This window comes from Folsomia candida, unplaced genomic scaffold (genome assembly GCF_002217175.1).
Source record: "Folsomia candida strain VU population unplaced genomic scaffold, ASM221717v1 Fcan01_Sc005, whole genome shotgun sequence".
Lineage (NCBI taxonomy): Eukaryota > Metazoa > Arthropoda > Collembola > Entomobryomorpha > Isotomidae > Folsomia > Folsomia candida.
In genome coordinates this window covers 3,771,038-3,789,010 of record NW_019091197.1, presented here as the reverse complement: position 1 = coordinate 3,789,010, position 17,973 = coordinate 3,771,038, and the positions used below count along the sequence as shown (strand labels likewise).

General features: G+C 35.6%; 4 protein-coding genes and 1 long non-coding RNA gene across 5 annotated transcripts; all 5 read left to right on the top strand.

Moving 5' to 3' along the window:
* The first annotated feature begins 1,740 nt into the window (after positions 1–1,740).
* Positions 1,741–2,647, top strand: LOC110850344 (adipocyte enhancer-binding protein 1). The gene is made up of 2 exons (XM_022097778.2): positions 1,741–2,381; positions 2,457–2,647. Exons 1-2 carry the CDS (start codon positions 2,030–2,032, stop codon positions 2,645–2,647), a joined length of 543 nt encoding a protein of 180 aa, XP_021953470.1. The 5' UTR covers positions 1,741–2,029.
* Positions 2,648–3,217: 570 nt separating this feature from the next.
* Positions 3,218–5,782, top strand: LOC118435758. Its single transcript, XM_035852171.1, has 2 exons — positions 3,218–3,907; positions 4,309–5,782. Exons 1-2 carry the CDS (start codon positions 3,379–3,381, stop codon positions 5,247–5,249), a joined length of 1,470 nt encoding a protein of 489 aa, XP_035708064.1. The 5' UTR covers positions 3,218–3,378; the 3' UTR covers positions 5,250–5,782.
* A 1,112-nt stretch (positions 5,783–6,894) lies between these two features.
* LOC110850243 lies at positions 6,895–7,421 on the top strand. The gene is made up of 2 exons (XR_002547960.2): positions 6,895–7,140; positions 7,234–7,421. It is a non-coding gene; the product is annotated as an uncharacterized LOC110850243 (long non-coding RNA).
* Positions 7,422–11,981: 4,560 nt separating this feature from the next.
* LOC110850249 (integumentary mucin C.1) lies at positions 11,982–12,857 on the top strand. Its single transcript, XM_022097708.2, has 2 exons — positions 11,982–12,459; positions 12,538–12,857. Exons 1-2 carry the CDS (start codon positions 12,057–12,059, stop codon positions 12,579–12,581), a joined length of 447 nt encoding a protein of 148 aa, XP_021953400.1. The 5' UTR covers positions 11,982–12,056; the 3' UTR covers positions 12,582–12,857.
* A 2,670-nt stretch (positions 12,858–15,527) lies between these two features.
* On the top strand, positions 15,528–16,824 carry LOC110849810. The gene is made up of 3 exons (XM_022097263.2): positions 15,528–15,954; positions 16,050–16,174; positions 16,246–16,824. Exons 1-3 carry the CDS (start codon positions 15,639–15,641, stop codon positions 16,519–16,521), a joined length of 717 nt encoding a protein of 238 aa, XP_021952955.1. The 5' UTR covers positions 15,528–15,638; the 3' UTR covers positions 16,522–16,824.
* Positions 16,825–17,973: the final 1,149 nt, after the last annotated feature.

Here is a 17,973-nt window from a genome sequence, read left to right as displayed (position 1 = left end):
ATGAAAAACATGAAAAACGTGGAGGGAAAAGTTTAGCGCAGTTCAAAATGAATAATTTTCCTGATATGAAGATGGACATGTTTCCCGTCATGAACTTTCAAACAATGAGTATGGTCGATGCTATGAAATCGCCGGGCATGTCAGGGATGCCACAACCGAATAGAAATGGACAGATGAAGTCAAATACGGGACAAAATTATAATAATAATTATAATTCCGCCCCTAATAAGAATTCCTACTCTATGAATAAGTACCCAAGTACGAATAATAAGCAAAGTAAGGAAAAATTTACATAATTTAAGTTTCTATGTTTCCTAAAATCTGAATATTTTTTTTCATGATTATGCATGTAGAATCGCAACCTGTCAAGTCCATGCAGAGAGACAAGTATGGAAACGTTGCTGTCAACGTGATGGGATCTGGACGTCAGGATGCCATGGCATTTGCCTCCGATGGAGGAGACTCCAGGGATATGGCACAGCAAATGGCCAAAATGCAGGCTGAAATGGATGCAATGATGGGCAGATAAAATATTTAACACATTTTCGTAATGTACAATTACTCCTTATTTTTAAATCTGTGATTTTGGGGAAATTTGCCATAGATTATGGGTTCTTGGTTAATTTACGGAAAATAGTAACTAAATACATAGGCATGAACCGTTAACGTGGCATTGTATCACGTGTTTTTTGTTTGAATTGTTGTGTCTCAACTTTCCCTTCCTCCATGTATTCAAATGGCGATTTTGAAAAATGTTCACCGCCTTTCGTTTTTAACAATACGAAGATATCAATGCACCTAAAAATCGGTAATTTTTAGGCTTACATAGTTAGGAGATAAAAATTTTGATTTTTTTCTTCAATGAGGAAATATTTAAATTTTAATGATTATTTTTCAGCTATTTTATATTTATCTTCTTGTTGAAGAAAAAAATCAAAATTTTTATCTCCTAACTATGTAAGCCTAAAAATTACCGATTTTCAGGTGCATTAATATCTTCATATTGTTAAAAACGAAAGGCGGTGAACATTTTTCAAAATTGCCATTTGAATACATGGAGGAAGGGAAAGTTGAGACACAACAATTCAAACAAAAAACCCCGCATCAGCCAGCATGCTATTCCGCCTTAAGCTCGCTTCAGTTTGTTTTCAACCTTACAATCGGTCTTTAGGTACGTAGTGGCCAATTTTGCAGACAATGGCAACCTTGTGATCAGGTAACAATTGTTTTTCAATAATTTATCACATGGATGACAATCACACTCCAACATTGGATAAATTTTACTCAATTGTTGTGGAATCCTCTATTTGACTCAACCTTAAGTAAATTTTACATAACTTTATTTAGAGTGAATAATCTTGGCTTTTGATATGTATGCATCGTTTCAGAGGAACAAAACTTTCATATCTTTTTTAAATAAGCCTCTTAAGTATATCTGTCTCACTAAAAAATCACGAGATTTATATATGTACTTCATGATAATTGGTTGCATATTTACTTATTTAATAAGCGATTCGATTGCAATGACAGTTTACAATTATAATAAAATAATACAATTCATATACACAATGGGTACATATAACCTTGTCATGCACCGTAATCATCAATGAGTTTTCTCATTATTTCGTAACATCGCTCACGTCTTTTATTTTTGGACCGAATTTGCATATGTGCATGCCTACATATGCAAAAATCAGCGATGAAGTAAGCCACACTTTCAGATAGGTAACATTCGTTGTACTTAAATTCATCCGTAATTGAAATCATGAACTATTCATCAGTATTTAGTCTATTAGCCGTGTTAATTATTTGTATCACGGGAATCAGTTGTTATCCAAATTTGTACTCCAGGGATGCACTGCCTCGTAAGATCAACTTAATTTAACTACTGTAAATTTTCCATTAATTTTCATACTTCACTTATCCTTACAGACGTTAACTTTCATCTCATCATCGCACTCATTTCCGGTCGTTCCATTACAGTGGTCGATCTAACCATGAATTTGTCAAAGCTGTTTCCGCCGCTGAAATGCCAAATCTGAAGAAGTCCGAATCAGAAGATTCTAATCCTCATAAAAATCCACAAGGACGAAGTTTCGATTTCAAAATGCCTGACTTTCCTGAAATGAAGATGGACATGGATTTTCCCGAGATGAATTTCCCCACAATGGATATGGCCGATGCTATGAAAATGCCCGATATGTCGATGTCAGAGACGAGTGGAAATGCACAAAAGAAGAAAAATAAAGGAAAGAATGACAAAAATCCACCTGCTAAGAAGAATTCTAAGACGAAAAGTAAAAAGAAGCCACAGAAAAAGAAAAATCCGAAAAACAAACCTCAGAAAAAGAAAAATTCCAAGAAGAAGCCCGGGTCTAAAGGTATTATGAACGACATGGAAAAGAAATAAGAACTAACTTGTCAATTTAAAATCTAAATATTTCTTAAATTATTAGAACCCTCGCCAAAGTCGAGCCAAAAGCCTGTCAAGTCCGTCACGAAGGATAAAGATGGCAACGTTTCTGTCACCGTTGTCGCGACGGGAGATCAAGATGCCATTGCATTTGCTTCCGACGGAGATTCTGGTGACATGGAGAAGGAAATGGCCAAAATGAAGGCTGACATGGATGCAATGATGATGTTTTAGATAGACTTGTATAATAATTTGCATATAATTAAATGCCGTGTTTATTGAACCGAGTCCACATTAAATATCCGTTCCGTGTTTTCATAAAAAATGTATTTTGGTGCACATTCGTCAAAATGGGAGGGCCTAGAGACGATTAAAAAAGTATTAAACAGAGCTTTCGATATCATATTGCGCACTTTTCAAGCATACGTGATACTTATGTATGTATGTATAAATATTTATATACATATGTATTCACACGCGGATGCATTTATTAGTCTATTTTAGCCAAATATCTTAATTAAAGAGCTAGTTTAGGCGTCGTCACGAAATGCCAAATACATTTGCCAGATTAATCAAAACTTATCATGTATTCATGCACACTAAAAATTATGGTAACTCAATTTTCACCCATTGATAAATTCAACAAACAGTGACAATGATTATTCACAAAATCTAAATTTTATTCACAGTTTTATGAATTCGAATTTCATGGATAGCTATTTTTCTAATTCGTCAATATCCTACGAACTCTGTGGCAAGTCATTTAGTCACAATACTATTTACAGTGTTCTTATTATTCACAAAACGCTTCTCATTTCTGGACAGCAAATTAGTTGCACATTTCCATCCTACTCAAATCGATCCCATCCTTTCTGCCAGACTTGTACTTGAGCTCACGCAGTACAAATTTTAACCGTAATACCGTCGATAACCACACGTATATCAGTACGACGCCATTAACTAAAATGTCTCTTTTCACAATCTCACAATTGCTTATCATCATTTCCCTTTCCACGTTATCCTCCTCCCTCAAACTTCCCCACCAATTTAATTCTTTTACTCTTTGCACTTGGAATTTCGCCATTTACGGCGAGACCGACAAAAACAAATCTGTCGACTTTCCTGTCGACAATTTATTTGCAGACAACACATTCATTCAACAATCCACCCTTAAAACTGTAGGGCAATCAGAACGAGTCGTTTTAAACACGCCGAAACAGTTTAAATTTTCCTTGCAGAAATGTTTCCTCGATTTTATCATCGTCCAAGAATCCACGTTAAGTTACATGCCAGCTGTTTATGAAAACGATACGATATCCAATCTGGTCGTGATGTCCCCAGAATTAGATCGCGAATTTAGTTTCAATCGGATGGTATCTTACGTTGAGAATGCAAAGGAAAAATTCGTAATGTTTGCCGATTACAGGTTGGATAAGCTTCTAAGAGTCGAGCGACAACTTGTATTCCCGGATACGCAACGTATCCCCCTCGAAGGTTAGTACGTAGATAAGTAACCAAATAAAGGTTATTTTTTGTGAGCAAATTTAATTTAAAAAATTACATTCAGCCAGATTTTAATAATACGCTGTTAGAAATCTGATATACTCATACATAGGCAGGATTGAGTTCTCTGCATTAAAGTTGCTATCGCTTGGTAGTAGAACTAAATATATCGTTCCGCAAAAAATTGCTACCGATATAGTAAAACTTTAATACCGAGATATGTACTTATTACTATTCGATACTACATACTTATCAATTCCACTTTTTGGTAGAGTTATACATGAATACCGCTTGGAATTATTTCAATACTGGATTTCTAAGAGTGCAACATGCAAGGATAATGTATGCTTAATACACAATTTGGTTCAATTTCTCTAATTGCTAACCCATAGAATTCACCTCAGATGTCGCGGGAATTTCAAAATTCGACTTTCTCGGAACGGACGTATGGATTTTTGATCCGAACGACAACTCACGACAAACGGTGCTTAACCTTAGGCTAACATGGAGTATTAGAAAGATGTTTAATCTTCGAGATCAACCCAAATTCCTTCATCCAAGACACGTCCTCCTCTACGAGTTGGAAAAATTCTTTAATTTTACCGCATTTTATGTCTATCATCCAGATTTGCTATTCAACCAAACGTACTTTATAGGGCGGACAGATACCACTCCCGCCTCGATTTATACTCCACGAATGAGAGCCATGCACTCACAGAGAGATCAAGAGAACCCGCGCAAAGTATCATTCCTCGTCATAAAAGAGACGAAAATCGATATCATTTACTACAAATCGAAACCTGACCTTTATCGAGTGAAGACAATTGGGGCTTTGCTTTTCCAAGCGTACGACACGCCCACCTGGATCGGCGTGGTTACCGTGTTCGTAACCTATTCTGCAGTCATAACTTTAATCCGGAAGAATTTAAGTAATGCGGTTTGGACCGCAATGTCGGCATTCTTTCGACAAGGCGAGGCTCACTTTACCCCGTTAAATTTGATCGTAATTTTCTCTCTGATTCCTTTCCTCTTCATTTACGAGGGTGACATGACAGCACGAGTCATTAAGCCAAGAGAACCTGAAATACTCCAAGATTACGAACATCTCATCAATGCCTCGTTTGCCATAATTGTTGACAACGTTACTACGGGAATTAATGCACAAAAAGTTACTCGTTTTACCGACGTTTTAAACAAGATTGCCGAATCACCCCTGGCTGCAAAACATGCTGTTAATTTGGCGAAATCAAAAGAACGGAGTAGAAAACGAGTTAAAAACATTTCTCGGGGTAATCGTTTCATAAAATTTCGCAATTTTCAAATTTATCAATAAGTCATGTTTCTACGTAGGAAATGGATCTCAAACCCTCATCGAAGCACGGGATGCTTTTGTGTACCTCCAACCTAAAGCATTTTGGACGTGGGCATTAATCAACAGTTACTTCTTGAAATACGGCATGAACTTTGAAGCTCTCATCGTCAAGGAATCCATAATAACGAACCGTGGTATTCAATTTACCTTTCGGAAAGATTATGGCGGAAGATTGCGACGAAAACTGGGTCAGATGATGAGCTCCGGGTTGATCGAGCTCTGGTACGAGGCCTACCATAGGGTGAACTATTACACGAAGGGATTTAAATTGGCGGTCAAGCTGGAACGAAGGGTGGAGGAACTGTCCGTAACGAAGGTCCAGTTCGTTTATGTAATTAGCGGATTTCTTGTAGGGATCGGAATAATTGTGGGAATAATGGAATTCGCATGGATCCGAGGGTTTTATTGGGTTACGATGGAGAAAAGTTGCTTCACGGCGTGGGTTAATATTTTGAAGAACAATAACAACAGATAATGTATTTTGTGATTTAGAAAACTTTTGACGGGCACAAGTTTTTCTTCTCAGCTCGCCTTAATGTAAAAAAATCAATTTCTTCTGAGTAAAGTCTCACAAAATATAAAATTTGCTAATGGGAAAACCAAAACCTAATTGTTCCAAATAGCAGAATATTCTAGAAATAAAATTTGTTTATGTTATACTAAAATATTTTTTTGAGAATAGTAGTAAATACGTGTAATATCTTCGTCTAACGCGAATAATCAAAATTTCGCAACTTTCATCTGTGCCTTGTATACATACATACATAAAAGTCGATTAAGTATTCAAAAATTATATAAGCATTATCGTTGATAGATTTCCTGTAAATATACTATGGAAAATATTTTTACACATAAACACATGTATTGATGAGATTATTCTAATTCTCAGAAATCTTGAATACTTGTTTCATTACCGAACATTTGTAGTATTACATATCTATCAGTACTTAAATACCTACATATGTAGAAGTTCACATTTTGAAAAATATAATACACCTAATTTTATTTAGAATCACAGCTGGTACCGTTGTGAAGCTATATTCATGTTACAAGGAAGTAAACAATTTAGACCTTGTATGATTTAATGCTATTACTTATTAATAACTCCATATATACACCCTTAGAAATCCAGTACTAAAATAATACCAAGTACTCACATGTGACTCTGCCAAAGTGGCGTTGATAAGTAATAAAGTAATACCGTTTAGTAATAGCTCCTTATTAAAGTTTTATCATATCAGGGGCAAATTTTTACAGACCAGCATATGAATATACAGAACGGTAGCAAACTTAATACCCAGAAATTAATATCTGCATGAATATATGTACAAGAGTTTTAAAAGTGTGCTGTGCTATGTAATATTTAGTTACCTAACAATAGACCAATCTGAACCATTCTATGAACCACATACATATTCAGGAGCAAGGTCTGGTCATGTTTTTATGCAATATGCGCATTAATAGCATTTTAATAATTTAGTATGAAAAAGTTTTGTATACTCATTGTCACCTGAAGAGATGTATGAAAAATCTCAGAAAGTTCCTTTCACGTAAATCCCGTGAATTTAAACGTATTTATAAAGACTTTAACCAACGAACTCATATAAAAGGGCAACCTCGACACACAAAAAGTATCATTAATCGCCTACTCGTCTCCTCAATCTTATCATCAACCGAAATCTCTACAAACAAATTTCCAAGATGAAATTCCTCTTGTACACTTTGGCCATCGTTTGTCTGATTTGTGCCGTCTGGGCAGAGGGTGAAGAAGAAGTCCCTGCTCCAGATCCTACTAACACGACGACCAGGGCGCCAATCATTGGTTTCCCCACCGTTGTGCCACCCTCCTGGGGTAAGCTAAGATTTTCTAGTATTTAGGATTAGCTGAACTGATAAATGTATTTATCCTTGAACACGGTTAACTCATTTCAATTTTTTATAACAGCTGCTAACTTCACCAGCTCCTGGTTAGATTTTGGTCGCCGTTAATACCTTTTGCTGGGGTGACAATGCCGAACAGATGAACTTGTAGCTGAATTCTTAATATCAAAATCATAACTTTGTTCCGCTCTCATTCTGTTTTCTGACAAATAAAAGTTCAAATTAATTGCATAATAAACATTTACAAGTGTCCATCCAATGGCCGATTACCTATGCACATATTTGGCAAACTTGGGAAAGAATTAGTTATTTATATTGCTACTTATCGGAGTATTTAATCTCAGCATGGTTCGAAATTGAATTAGACAGCGTATCAGATGAATTGGACATTCACCTTCGCATATCTCACATATTTACATATGTATGCAGGCAGAACAACTAGCCATGCATAAGCCACCTCCCTCAACCACTTTTTCTCTTTAGGGCTACTCAAAAGCTGATCCAAAACGTAAACAAAGTAAAATCGTGCGATCGACTTGTAAATCAAAATTTAAGCATCTAGTGACCTTAAAAATTTATTTTTATATAGTTTTTATCGCCATGACCTTTTTCGACACCATGTGACCTAACCTGGCTAAAATTGCGCGATCGACTTGAAATTCAAAATTTAAGCGTTTTGTGAATTCAAAAATGTATTCATATTTTATGTTTATCGCCGTGACCTTTTTTCGACCTAATTCATAGAGTAAAGTTGCAAACAGAAAGGTTCAGTTCATGAACTAGGTGGAAAAAGGGTCACGGCGATAAACATAAAATAGAAATACATTTTTGAAGTCACAAAACTCTTAAATTTTGAATTTCAAGTTGATCGCGCAATTTTGGCCAGGTTAGGTCACATGGTATCGAAAAAGGTCATGGCGATAAAAACTATATAAAAATAAATTTTTAAGGTCACTAGATGCTTAAATTTTGATTTACAAGTCGATCGCACGATTTTACTTTGTTTACGTTTTGGATCAGCTTTTGAGTAGCCCTAAAGAGAAAAAGTGGTTGAGGGAGGTGGCTTATGCATGGCTAGTTGTTCTGCCTGTATGTATGTATCCCGCCAATTAAGCATGCATAGCAGCGTTTTTAGCTCTTAAAGTTTTGCCAAATTTATGAGATTTCGCAAAACACTTGCTGAAACACCGTTAGATTTATTTTCCAAATAGGCATGTTTTTGCAAAATTATTTCGAAAACTCATCCTCATCATTACCAACATAAATTTCTTGAGCGTCGCAATTTTTCCAAATAAGTTGAGACGCTTCAAAATATGAGTATGCCTAGAGTTTGTATGTATATTATTGTATATTCACATGTAAGTACCTACGTACATACATATATTCCACTGATATTCCGCTAATAATATGTGTTTAATATGAGACCACCCAGTAAACGAAATTCTATAAAATTTAGTATCATTGACCTTAACATTTCAGCCTCACTTACACATCCTTTATTATTATCCTTACAATATTGAATCCATTCTCAACCGATAAATCTTACATAGGTATGTGAATTTTCAACGCGTAATAATACGAGTATCCCTCTAATTGTATACCAAGATTTAAATTGAACTTTTCAAATGTCCTCAAATTGTTTACATTTCACTTTAATTATACCAAAATTTAACAAACTAACAACTGGAGTTTCCTACCGTCTAGAATTTTTCATTTCCTCTCAAATCCACTATGACGCACATTCGTTATATAACGTAGGTATGACATAGGTACGACGTCTTCAAGCCCATTTTAACGAAATCCAGCAATATTAAAAGTTCCCTCCGGAATTTTCTCAAATTTCCAAATTACCTTCGGTTTTTCGCAATGTTTTAACAACAGTTCCACCTCCTCCTGGAAATGTATTTGGAACTCGCATCCCGCGCGGGAGCATCCGCCTTGAAATACGACTACAAACGGAAATGGTTTTACATATCGCCCAAAGCAAAATGGAAGGCGACGATCGGATTAACGTTTATGACCTTGCAATTTATTTTCGGCCTGGTCCGCTGCATTGGAATGGATCGTGAAAACGTGTATCAGTTCAATGTCTGTGTCGCCTTCACGTTCGCCGCCTTACTGCCGATAACGGCCTATTTGTCTCAAGTGTTTCAAGCCGAAGATATCGCAAAGTTGGGGAATGCTATGAACGAATATGCGACTATTTACAGGGGTAAGTTATTCGTTATTATGAAAACTTGATATTTACAATTTATAAGTATGTAAAATTTTGAACATTACTGTTCAGTCAAAGTCAATATGTAAGTCCTCAAAATTTTTTAGAATGTGAAATGCCCAATAGATTTACTGATTTCCGTCGTCAACATTTTAACTATGTATATTTGTTCTATTTTTAAATACAACTCACGTAAAAGCTGGAAAATAATGTACTTACAAAATAAAGTCGTGGGAACTAATCATCAGCCAGATAAGCTTTCAGATTTTTTTAGTTCATATTAATTTTGAGCGAACAGTAAATAGTTCCATAAGAAGTTTTCATGTCTTGGGAAACTATGTAAATATGGTAGTAATTACATATTTTCCAAAATTTGCAGATAACTGGGTAGAAACGTATAACACGGAAACCTTGCTAGCCGCAGATCCACTGTTCTTGTTGGCACGCGTATTTTGTCTGGGTAGCATGGGGTACTTTTTATTCGGTGCATTCCTCGTGTATTTTTGGGAGGATGTGCCCGTCTTTTGGATTTCCATGGTGCCAAAGAATACAAAGAATTACAGGCTCATATTCTACTGCTTTCTTATCTATGGCACTTATGGATACTTTCTTATCCCTGTGGTTATAGTGGTACTAATCTTGTTTACGATGGCTTTTTCAGGTAATTAAATTAGTATAAGAAGAGCGCTAATTAAATATATTTCTTGAAACTTTACATGCCCATTCAGACACATACACTTAAACATATGTAATATCGAAAGTAAGAGGCAATAGCCGTCATTAGTAAAATCCGGAACTTTTGAAAAAATTGTTTTGCATGTTTTTACAAAATAAAAAATCATTCTTGATCTGAATAAGTTTATTGTAGTTTTATTGAGATTGAGATTCATACATTGTCTCAAAATTTAGTAAAAGTTTGTATGCAAGTTTCCAGAATTTATGGATTTTACAATGATACTGGCCTGCTTGAATTACTTAGATGTAATATTCATCTGGTTTATGTATGTAATTGGCACTAGCATAATCACTTCAAACCTTTGCCAAAATTTCCACATCACTGAATTATAAATTTTCAAGTTATTCACACCAAAATGTGTAACCCCGTGAACCATGTAAAATTATAAATTTAAAAAGATTTCAAGAGAAAATATGTAAATCACTAATTCCTCTCATTTTTTTCAGCCTTAATGATTCCCATTCATTACACTGAATTCAACGTCAAACTCCCCTCATCGAGACACACCACTTTTCCTGAATTCAGGTCAGTCGCCCACTTGCCCACTGAATACCGAAAGGCGGAACTGCTTCACCTGTACTCGATGAAAGTGTGGGGAATCTACATCCTCCCATTTCAAGTCTTAGCCATGCAATTCGTCCTCTACACGAATTTCGTCCTAATCCGAAATTGGGATCACTTGGGGGCTTTGACTCGCTCGTTACTTCTCTGCTGGACAATCGCGATTCAAATTTTCTGGTATTTCGTGCTCCACGTGGGGGGTCATTTCTACCTCTACGCGAAGGCTAATCGGGACTCGTGGAAATTTATGGTGGTCAAGGATTCGTGGGAGGCGAAATACATGTCAAAGTTTAGAAAGAGTACAAGGCCCTTGGGAATTGGTCACCAGGGTTACTTTATTATCAAGCCGTTGAGCGTTTTGAAGTTTTTCAAGGGCGTGGTCAAAGGGACGATACGGGTTTTGTTGACAATTAAGTAATATAATTTTAAAATCTTACTATGTAAATCTTAATATGATTGCTATTTTACTTCTATTGGACTGGTTGTCAATAATTTAATACGACCAATAAACACTGGATTTACAAACTTGCGAATAAATTTTTGAAGTTACATAAGTCCCGACCTTGATCTAATTTGAAGGTATGAATTTGCATTTAAAATTTTTATTATACCCACATTAGAATTATAAAAATGTAGCAGCTTTCCGCGTCATTAATTCATAAGCACCGATTTATAGAATTCAAGAATTGTATCATTGTTCCCATTATAGATGGATTTCAGAAATATTTTCTATGCATTGAAATATTATAATATTTATGTATATTTGGCGAGATTTCGATTCACGACCATTCCAATTCTCAGAAATCTTGAATATGTGTCGCAATTTGTCGTAAATTACTATATAGAATTTAAATGCGCGTACATACATAGTTTTACTGAAAATCGCAGATGCTCCGACTTTAACACTATTTAGATCCTTACAAAAACTAAGATTTACATATTACATTAGAAATATTCAAGTCAGATTCTACAAATGTGTATGAATTAACACCGGTGTCACGCCATATTTGAAGTTAACTATGTGACAATCGACAGAATGATGATGATGGACTACTTACTTACATGTGTATGTATGCTTAATGTAAAATTTCATGCTAAAACTACGTATGTACGAAGCAAAGTCTGGTCGTGTCATTATGCAACACATCGTACGAACAAAGATACTGCTTATGAAAAAAACAAATTTGCATAATAAATCCCGTGTAAAATTGCTGGGTAGCTCTATTTAACTTAAATTCTCAAAATTCTAAACTCTGGGACGAAGTAATTTACGAATATAAAAAGGCCACGGAGATACACCGAAAGTATCACTAATCGGCTAATCGTCTCCCTCTTATCATCAATCAAACTGAACTCTCTACAAAAAATTTCCAACATGAAGTTTCTCTTGTACACTTTGGCTGTCGTTGGTCTGATTTGTGCCGTCCAGGGGCAGGGTACAGAACCCACCACGGTAGCTACTGCGGAACCCACGACCGTACCCACCACGGAAGTGACAACGGTACCCACCACGGCAGGGACAACGGTACCCACCACGGCAGGGACAACGGTACCCACCACGGCAGGGACAACGGTACCCACCACGGCAGGGACAACGGTACCCACCACGGCAGGGACAACGGTACCCACCACGGCAGGGACGACCGCAGCCACCACGGCAGGGACGACCGCAGCCACCACGGCAGGGACGACCGCAGCCACCACGGCAGCGACGACCGCAGCGACCACGACCAAAGCGCCAATAATTGGCTTCCCTACCGTTAAGCCACCCACCTGGGGTAAGCCATGGTTATCCGTTGAACTGATTATAAAAAATTTCTGAACTGTTTATTAACTTTTCTAAATTTTTGAAACAGCTGGTGGCTACACTAGCACCTGGTTAAATTTTGGTCGCCGTTAATACCCTTTGCTGGGATCACAATGTCGTACACATGAACATGTAGCTGAATTCTTAATATCAAAATTCAAAATATTGAAAATTTTCATGCTCGAAGAAATAAATAATTTGGTGGTCTTATCTGCATAAAAACATCCAGAAATACAGGCTCATTCCATCTGAACCCACACGATCGTCGTCGCACCCATATTTGATATCTTGTCCACAATCTTATCATAGATGCATAATATAAAATACAACATATCATAAAAATCAAAATTTGAAAATTAATTTTTTTCGCAAAGATATAGCAGTTCAAAGAAAATTTGCAAATGCATTGAAAATGCTTTCGCCGCCAAAGTGTTGGTTCAAAGGGGTAGGTTACATTTGCAGATTTCATTCATTGATCATTCATTGATAGGAAAAATTTTCAAAAATTCAAAAATTCAAAAAAATTAGAAATTTAAAATGTATTGAAAAACTCGATTATCGAGAAGACGGACAAGAATCGCTCATAGAGAGATAAGCGAATCGATGCCTTTGGGCCTGAGGAAACAAAAAAGTTTAAAACCCCACGCGATTTTTGTCCGTCTTGGAGTTTTGGCGATTTTTCGAAAAGGTAAAATTAACATGGGCTGCTTGTGTAGACAGTAGTAAATAATTCTGTGTTCCTACGTGGCCGGAAACATTGACAAAGCATAAGTTGTGTGGTGTTCTCATATCAAAGAGAGGAAAATACATGGTCAGGCAGCCACCACCAGCGAGCAGGGTTTAGCACCTCTATTTCCTGGTACTCGATCAAACGTGTTGCTTACAAATGGAATGAGCCTACATACTTATTTCCACCCGGTGATAGATTACAAATTGGTGGAAGAATTTGTAATCAAATTGCAAGGAATATTATATACTCCTCGTTGTTTTGATGTAAACAGGACATACATATTTTATTAAATGTACATATCTCACGTATAAATCAGACGTTGAATTAGCGTAGGTATGTCCGGTTTACATACATATTTCCCTAACAAGTAAGTGGTAGCAAATTACATATACATAGTTTGTAAGTAAATATGCATGGTCCACTAGAAGGCCAATAATAACAATATTTACTATCACATCACACATAAAATTCAGTAAAATATTGCACGAATGACCTTAACCATTCCTCCGTTGTGTTTCGTTTTGTATGTCCAAAACTACTTTAGGACTGGAAACCATCCAAAAACTTTCAAAATTGTCCAAAAACGTGCAACATTGGAAAATGGGGCAAAATGCTATAAGTAATATAATGCTATAATGCAAAATGCTATAAGTAATATATAGTATAATGCTTCTCTTTGAAAATCACCCATTATTGTATTCACGAAATAACACGAAATAACACGAAATTTGGAAAACAAACTTTTGTTTCAACATGTTCTCTTATGAGAAGTTTAGGAATTTTGTACTACTTGCCATAGTTGGTAGTACATGCCAAAAGGCCCAGGATTAATAGAAAGAATATTATCTACATGTCCTTACGTCAACGGATTATCGAAAATACAACAATGAAGAACTTATAACATTTTGCCCCTTTCTAATTTAGACACTTTTTGGACGTTTTGGACGTCCATAATTCAGCGTCAAAAACTGGTTAAAACTGGTTTGGACGGTGGTTAAAACCACATAGTTTTTGACATTATGTAACCGTGATTGTGCTTTGACGACATTTTGTAACTCACGTAAATTTGTAATTCTGAATAATACAAGGCATGCATATCTCTATACCTATTTGTACTAAATGATTAAGTTTCAAATTACGTGTTCTAAAATTTTACTTAATTTTGAATACCAAAAAATCCATAATGATTATCATCTCCTTTGTTATTTCTGATTCACCAATGAACAATCCTGCACGCACGACGACATCACATGTTTAGCGCAAACAATTCCTCACATAATATAAAAAGTTCTGCATACTTATTTTTCCAAATTTCCAACCTATCATCACTTTTCAAAATATTTCCTTGAGTTGCAAATCCATCTATTGGAATCGCTAAGATAAGTAATCTGTATACGTATACTTATCATTCAGATAGGATAATACATATATTATTGTCTAGTCCACAAGGCATATACCGATAAACATGTACCTAAGTAATTAGTTATTGTACAAATATGTATACTACATGCAAATGTATATACATTTGGTACATATTACATGATTATACCTATATATTATTATTACATAAATGTGCATGTACATTTGTACATTGTACACTTGTGTCTGAACACATAACTATAATGTTGTATGTCTATACCCTGTTAAAAATCTGGTAGAGTCACATAGATACTCCGTGTTGGTGTTGATTTGGTAATAATTTCATACCGGATTGGTCGTAAATTGTTCCTGAGTGGTAAATTTTTCATTACCACAACATTACTGAACGGTAATTCTCTTTAATACCAGTGTCGGTAGAGTCACATACGTACTCCGCTCGGTAATGATTTAATACCAGTTTTCTAAGGGTGTACATATATTGTGGAGAAAAGTTACTTTCCAAGAATCCTTAAAATACTTTAAGGACCAAGTTGTAGGAAGAACTTCATGTTTTTTAACTACATACTCGATGTATTCAGAGGTATGTATTTACATAAGCTTTAGCCTTGCTAATACTTTAACGCTGCATTTTACAAAATACATAAGTAAATACACACCTTTCGTCATATATTTTCTATTATACATACATAGATGCTTATTATCCCTTGACAACATACCGAGAAAAAGGTGGACAGATTAAAGCCGTTCCTACATACAGAAGGGTACATCTCATACATATGTACCTGTATAAGTATTTACATACATTTTTGCCGACCTCTCTAGGGTTCAGAACAGCTTAACAAAGCTACTTTTTTCACCATCGTCAACTTTCCAAAGTTACTTATTTAAATACGCACAAATACTAATGAATTAAAAGTATTAAATATGCTCCTAAAACCCATTTTAGCTCCAGTTCTACCTCATCCACCAAACAGTCCGTGTCTGACTAATTATCCAGCAAACTCTACAAACTTGTTTTAAAAACTAGGACAAATTCCATCATGTCCCGATACCTCCTGCTCCTTTCGCTTTTCGCAACATCCCTCTCCCTTATCACAACATCCCTCGCCCAAGATAACTGCCCAACTTTACAATTACATTCGAACTGCACGAATCGAACTAACGTGAAGGAATTCGATAAAGCTTACGACAATTCACCCACGAAACTTACCACCTCGCCGACAGTCGTCACGTTAACGGCGAATGCAAAACTTGTCGCCATTTCCGACGCTCCGGAACCCAAGGTGTCGATCAATTTTGACATCTGGCAGTCATGGAACGATGTGAGACTCGCTTTTCATGAAGCGTCGAGTTTAGGTACATATATGATAAATTTTAGTTAATTATTTCCAATCCCAGATTTTTTGTTTCAAAAATTCAAAAAACTAAAATTTTGAATTTTTTTTCTCCAGGTTGCAACAAGTCCTCGATCCGTAAGGATGTCATTTACCCACCCCTCTCCATTTGGGTCCCTTCAATGCTTACCGGCTTTTACAATATTGGAGACCAACAAATCCTGATCGGTTCAAATGGGGACGTAAGTAAAGAAATTTATAAAATCTGAATTAATAAGTTTCCTAAAAAAAGTGTGTTTAAATTTCTATGCAGGTGTTTCGCCAAGTCTTGGCCGGGATTGATGCACCTCTGAGAAAACTTGGTAACAATAAATTCAACACGAACGTACTCTTCAGCCCTAAAGAGTTGGAGGATGACGTCGTTTATCAGTGGAGCCCTAAACCGGTCACCGTTTCTGACAACAAAATTCGTGGGTGTGGCATTGTGGGTGTGCCAACGACGTGTCCAACATCAGAAGAGACGGAGGGGGGCGACGATATCAGAAAGAGCTGCATTCGTGTCATGATCGACATTTCGTGTGATTATTGAGGTTTAGATAAGAGAAAATACATATTTACATATTTAAGTATGTCTTTAATAGTATCAACTAGATTTTTAGCAAGAATTTTACTACATATTTACATATTTAAGTATGTATTCATTAATCCTTCATAAATAGATTGCATAATACATACTTGATAAAATGCAAGCGAAATATGTATCTGACTAGGCTTAAATTTGAACAATTAGTGCTTTGATTTTACTTATGTCTGACTTGTTATCTATGTACTTATTGACATATGTAAAATTTCTTCAATAACTCATGGCTAATAAATTAATTAATGTTCCTTATTTCTGAGTTAAATTTATTTTATCCAATTGGGTTCCGATGGTCCCAACTGTTGCATTTAACTCCGGGTGCGTGCCTAATACACATAACGTACATTAATTTGCATATCAAATAACATACATACATATGTACATTTTCCAAAGCTGAAGTTATAAAAAAGTTTTATCTAAACACACATATTTTCAGTAATACTTATTTACGTACATATCTAAATATGCATATCTGCATAGTAGAATTATTTGTGCGTGTCACCTCATTTGCATATTTTGACAGTTTCGAGAGGGACACATAGTTTATTCAACATGGAAAGCCCGTATAGCTGAAAATGGCATAATGAGATTTATGCAAAATGAGGTGACAATCCTTAGTAAGAGCACAGTACATAATGCATATGCATGTAGTATAGTATGTATGCACCACAGATAAAGTATGTAGTTCACATTTGTGAACTACATACATATCTGTAGTATGCACCAGGATAAAAATAAACGCTTCTTAAATTTTTGTAAAATAATATGCTTTTTACATTTTTTCCATGTCATCCTAATAATTGACATCAACTGAATTAAACAAATTAATGGTAATTGACATTGTCAAGTACTAAATATGTCATTAAGTACAACTGCGACAAAGGGCTAATTATGATACAAGTTAAGCCAAATAAATCATCTTGCACGTCATGCAGTACAAATTTTTATGAATCAAATTTCATTGATTTTAATTCATCGTCGTAGGTCAGGGTTGTTCGGCATCATAATTTCTCCATGACGTCGATTCATTTAATTTCACATTAATTTAGTCGCTCTCTGGATGTTGTACATATTAATATTTCAGAGAGTAAAATAAGATACCGCTATCTCTAAGACCTACATTTTTATGTACATGTCTGCAGATGAAAATTATATTCATTAAGTGTTAGACGGGACAAATATATTTTGTAGTTTATAACCTAGAAAGAAACTATTGCATAAATGACAATAAATTTTTCGGAGAAAATGTTCCATATCCGTGGAAAATTATTACGACTTTTTCGTTGGAATAGTCCTATGCGATTTTATTTGATGTTATGTTATGTAGCACACGCTGATCTCCATTTGCGTCCTCATCTTCTCATCATGAATGAGGATAACCTAATTATGTCGGATTGAATA

What these genes read in the sequence shown, in the direction of transcription:
- LOC118435758 (XM_035852171.1), top strand. Translation starts at nt 3,379, where the DNA reads ATGTCTCTTTTCACAATCTCACAATTGCTTATCATCATTTCCCTTTCC. An exon ending in GCAACGTATCCCCCTCGAAG is followed by an intron (nt 3,908 to 4,308) that starts GTTAGTACGTAG and finishes GCTAACCCATAG; the next exon opens with AATTCACCTCAGATGTCGCG.
- LOC110850249 (XM_022097708.2), top strand. Translation starts at nt 12,057, where the DNA reads ATGAAGTTTCTCTTGTACACTTTGGCTGTCGTTGGTCTGATTTGTGCC. An exon ending in CGTTAAGCCACCCACCTGGG is followed by an intron (nt 12,460 to 12,537) that starts GTAAGCCATGGT and finishes TTTTTGAAACAG; the next exon opens with CTGGTGGCTACACTAGCACC.
- LOC110849810 (XM_022097263.2), top strand. Translation starts at nt 15,639, where the DNA reads ATGTCCCGATACCTCCTGCTCCTTTCGCTTTTCGCAACATCCCTCTCC. An exon ending in TCATGAAGCGTCGAGTTTAG is followed by an intron (nt 15,955 to 16,049) that starts GTACATATATGA and finishes TTTTTTCTCCAG; the next exon opens with GTTGCAACAAGTCCTCGATC. An exon ending in TGATCGGTTCAAATGGGGAC is followed by an intron (nt 16,175 to 16,245) that starts GTAAGTAAAGAA and finishes ATTTCTATGCAG; the next exon opens with GTGTTTCGCCAAGTCTTGGC.
- LOC110850344 (XM_022097778.2), top strand. Translation starts at nt 2,030, where the DNA reads ATGCCAAATCTGAAGAAGTCCGAATCAGAAGATTCTAATCCTCATAAA. An exon ending in GAAGAAGCCCGGGTCTAAAG is followed by an intron (nt 2,382 to 2,456) that starts GTATTATGAACG and finishes TTAAATTATTAG; the next exon opens with AACCCTCGCCAAAGTCGAGC.